We start from the raw sequence: 3,454 nt of genomic DNA on the forward strand, positions 1-3,454 counted from the left end.
GCCGCCGCCGCTGTGCGCAGGCTCGGCCGGCCCCTCGCCCGGCGCGGAGGAGCAGCTCGGCGGCGGTAAGGGGGTGGGTGGCTCCGCGCCCCTCCGCGCACCCCCCCCCCACCATCCCCCAGCGCATCCCCATGGGGCGGCGGCGGCGGCGGGCGCGGCCCTAGCGCGGCCGCGGGGCGGGGGGAGCCGCATGGCCCGCGGGGAGCGCGGCGGTAGCGCCCGGCGGCGCCGGGGCGGCGGCGGGGGGGGAGCGGCGGCGGGCATGGGGGAGCCGGGCGGGGCGGCCCTCGGCCCCGGGGCGCTGCCGCGGCGCTGAGCCCCCGGCCCCGCCTGCCGAGAAGGAGGAGGAGGAGGAGGAGGAGGAAGGACCCGATGGCGAACAGCAGCGAGCTGGGGAGCAGCAGCAGCCCGCACCTGCCCAGCGCCGGCGGCCTGCTGAGCGCCTCCGGGCTGAAGCTGGCCACCCTGGGCTTGATCCTCTGCGTCAGCCTGGCCGGTAACGTGCTCTTCGCCTGGCTCATCCTGAAGGACCGGCACCTCCACCGCGCCCCGTACTACCTGCTGCTGGACCTCTGCCTGGCCGACGGGCTCCGCTCCCTGGCCTGCTTCCCCTTCGTCATGCTCTCCGTGCGGAGCGGGGCCGCCTGGCCCCACGGGCCCCTCAGCTGCAAGGTGCTGGCCTTCCTGGCCGTGCTCTTCTGCTTCCACGCCGCCTTCCTGCTCTTCTGTGTGGGGGTCACGCGCTACATGGCCATCGCCCACCACCGCTTCTATGCCAAGCGTATGACGGGCTGGACCTGCCTGGCGGTGGTGTGCATGGTGTGGACCCTCTCCATGGCCATGGCCTTCCCCCCCGTCTTCGACGTGGGCACCTACAAGTTCATCCGGGAGGAGGAGCAGTGCATCTTCGAGCACCGCTACGTCAAGGCCAACGACACGCTGGGCTTCATGCTCATGCTGGCGGCTGTCATTGCCGCCACCCACCTGGTCTACATCAAGCTGCTCTTCTTCATCCACGGCCACCGCAAGATGAAGCCAGCTCAGCTGGTACCGGCCATCAGCCAAAACTGGACTTTTCATGGGCCGGGAGCCACCGGCCAAGCAGCTGCAAACTGGACGGCTGGCTTCGGCAGGGGGCCCACGCCGCCCACCCTCGTGGGCATAAGGCAGGCCACCCACAGCCAGATCAAGAGGCTGCTGGTGCTGGAGGAGTTTAAGATGGAGAAAAGGCTCTGCAAGATGTTCTACATGATCACCTTGCTCTTCCTGCTCCTCTGGTCCCCCTACATTGTGGCCTGCTACCTGCGGGTCTTCATTAAGGCCAGCTCCATCCCCCAGGTCTACTTGACCACCTCCGTCTGGATGACGTTTGCCCAAGCAGGGGTCAACCCCATCCTCTGCTTCATCTTCAACAAGGAGCTCAGGGTCTGTCTCCGAGCCCGCTTCCCATGCTGCCAAAGCATCCAGAGCACCCAGGGCACCATCCTGTGCGATCTCAAGAGCTTTGGGATGTAGGGGGGCTTTTCTCTCTTTCTAAAAAAGAAAGATGGTTATCATTTTCCATGTTTCTGCATAAGATCTCAAGAGAGTGTGGCCTGTGGGGGACACAGTAAACCACCACCCAGCACCCAAACCTTAGGCTGTAAGAAGCTATTTTGTTTATTTTTCTATATTTTGCGTATGCTCTCTTCAGAACATAAAAAGGTTGCTGTCTATGGGAGCAGGTACTTGAGCAGAACACCCCCAGACCTTAGGCAGTAAGAAGCTGTTTTTCTCTGTGATTGTGTGGTTTTTAAAAACAAAACAGGGCTCCGAGTTTCTGGTCTCGCTTCTAACGTTTCTAAACATGATTCCAACAGATACGGATTAAGGCCATGACATTTTTTTTTTTGTTTTCCTATTCCTGTCTGTTTTGATAAAGGCTTAACAATTTTACTCATGTAATATTTGATAAGGGCCAAGACAATTTTATACTAAAGTTATTTTTGATGACCTCAAGAGGTGTTGTTTTAATATTATTTGATTTTAAGTGAAGAACAAGAAAAGGACGTTGCTAGTGTGGTCAGAAGTCAGTTTTTGGTGGGAGCTGTTGGGTTCATTCATTCTCAAATGGTTTGAGTGTTTGGAGCAGTTACTTTTAACTTTTGCTTGACATGCAAACAGTGTAGAACTAATTTCAAATTTTCTTGTTGCACTATTCATTTGGTAATATTTCAGAACTATTTGTGAAACGTGATTTTAAAATATCAACTTTAAAAATAATCAACTATAGCAGTTTTTAAAACCTAGATTGAAATTCATATTTTACTGCCTTTATAGGAAGTTATCTACAAACCTGGGTAATACTTGTACATTTTGACTGTTTTCTTTAATAAAACATTGAAAACCTTTACTGTATGTAATTGTTTCAGAATGGCAGCATTCTGCTTTGCTGGCAAGTAACTTGTGTATGTGGAAGGTTGTATGTCTTGTGTCTGAGTAGATTTCACAGCTGAGGTGATTATGGACAAGCACAATCCTTATTTGCTGTTAGATCGCAATTTAGGTGTTTATACCAATAAAAGTGACTAAAGATATTTTTAAGAAGACTTAAGTTCATGATGGGCAACAGGTTTAAATAGCACAATTCTTTACGTCCACTGAAACCAAATTTCTGCTTTAGCTAATTGCTTCTCTGTTAATGATAGGAAAGGGTGCATAATTGTGGATTGCTAATTTTAGTTGGCAAAGCAATTTTTGAACATGGTGGCTTGGTTAATACTGTACTCATTTGTAAACTGTATGCTTAACGGGTAATTTACATTTATTAAGCATGGCATTTTAACCTGCGTTAGTGTTCTACAAAAACTTCTCTGAAAGTATCTTAACTGTCAGCCAGATGGCAGGATCCCGACACAACTTTTTCACCATCTCAGAGGAAGCTGTCCCTGACGCGCTTGCTTTCTGATGCATCGCCTAACATTTAACAAACCCCGATCATCACAGTGCTGGAGCAAATTGTGTGCAAAATGACAGAGACAAGCTCAGTTTCCCTGAAGAAATCTGCGTCTGTGCTAAGAGCATTTCTGCAGAGAGCAGTCCAATGGTGTTACACATCAACTGAGGAATAGTTGTGCTGACTCTGAAGTGATATGTGTGACAGATCAGAAGGGGCCTAAGGTGGCAGCTCTGGATTTAGGCAGGGAATTAAACTAGAGGGGGCTTCTGGTTTGGTTGTATGTCTTGCTTTCCACCCCCAACTCAGATTTGAACACCAGAGAGCCAACATGTCTCAAAGTGCATACTGAGAAGTTTGCAATTTGAGCTTCCGGTATAGCTGCAGAGAAGGTAGGCAGGAGGAAGATGAAGCTGTCTTGATACTGCCAGAGCTGGCTAAGAACTACGACCATGGATGGAGTATCTTGAAAACAAAGTGAGAATTAATGATCACTTCCAAAGCTGTTTGAAAATACAT

The 3,454-nt window shown here is 51.5% G+C and overlaps 1 protein-coding gene across 1 annotated transcript; it reads left to right on the forward strand.

The window, feature by feature from the left end:
* Positions 1-301: 301 nt before the first annotated feature.
* Positions 302-2,576, forward strand: GPR27 (G protein-coupled receptor 27). The gene has a single exon (XM_010117050.2). The coding sequence runs from the start codon at positions 373-375 to the stop codon at positions 1,513-1,515; it is 1,143 nt and encodes a 380-aa protein (XP_010115352.2). The 5' UTR covers positions 302-372; the 3' UTR covers positions 1,516-2,576.
* The last annotated feature ends 878 nt before the right edge of the window (positions 2,577-3,454 follow it).

Source organism: Chlamydotis macqueenii, chromosome 10 (assembly GCF_036417535.1).
Source record: "Chlamydotis macqueenii isolate bChlMac1 chromosome 10, bChlMac1.mat, whole genome shotgun sequence".
Classification (NCBI taxonomy): Eukaryota; Metazoa; Chordata; class Aves; order Otidiformes; family Otididae; genus Chlamydotis; species Chlamydotis macqueenii.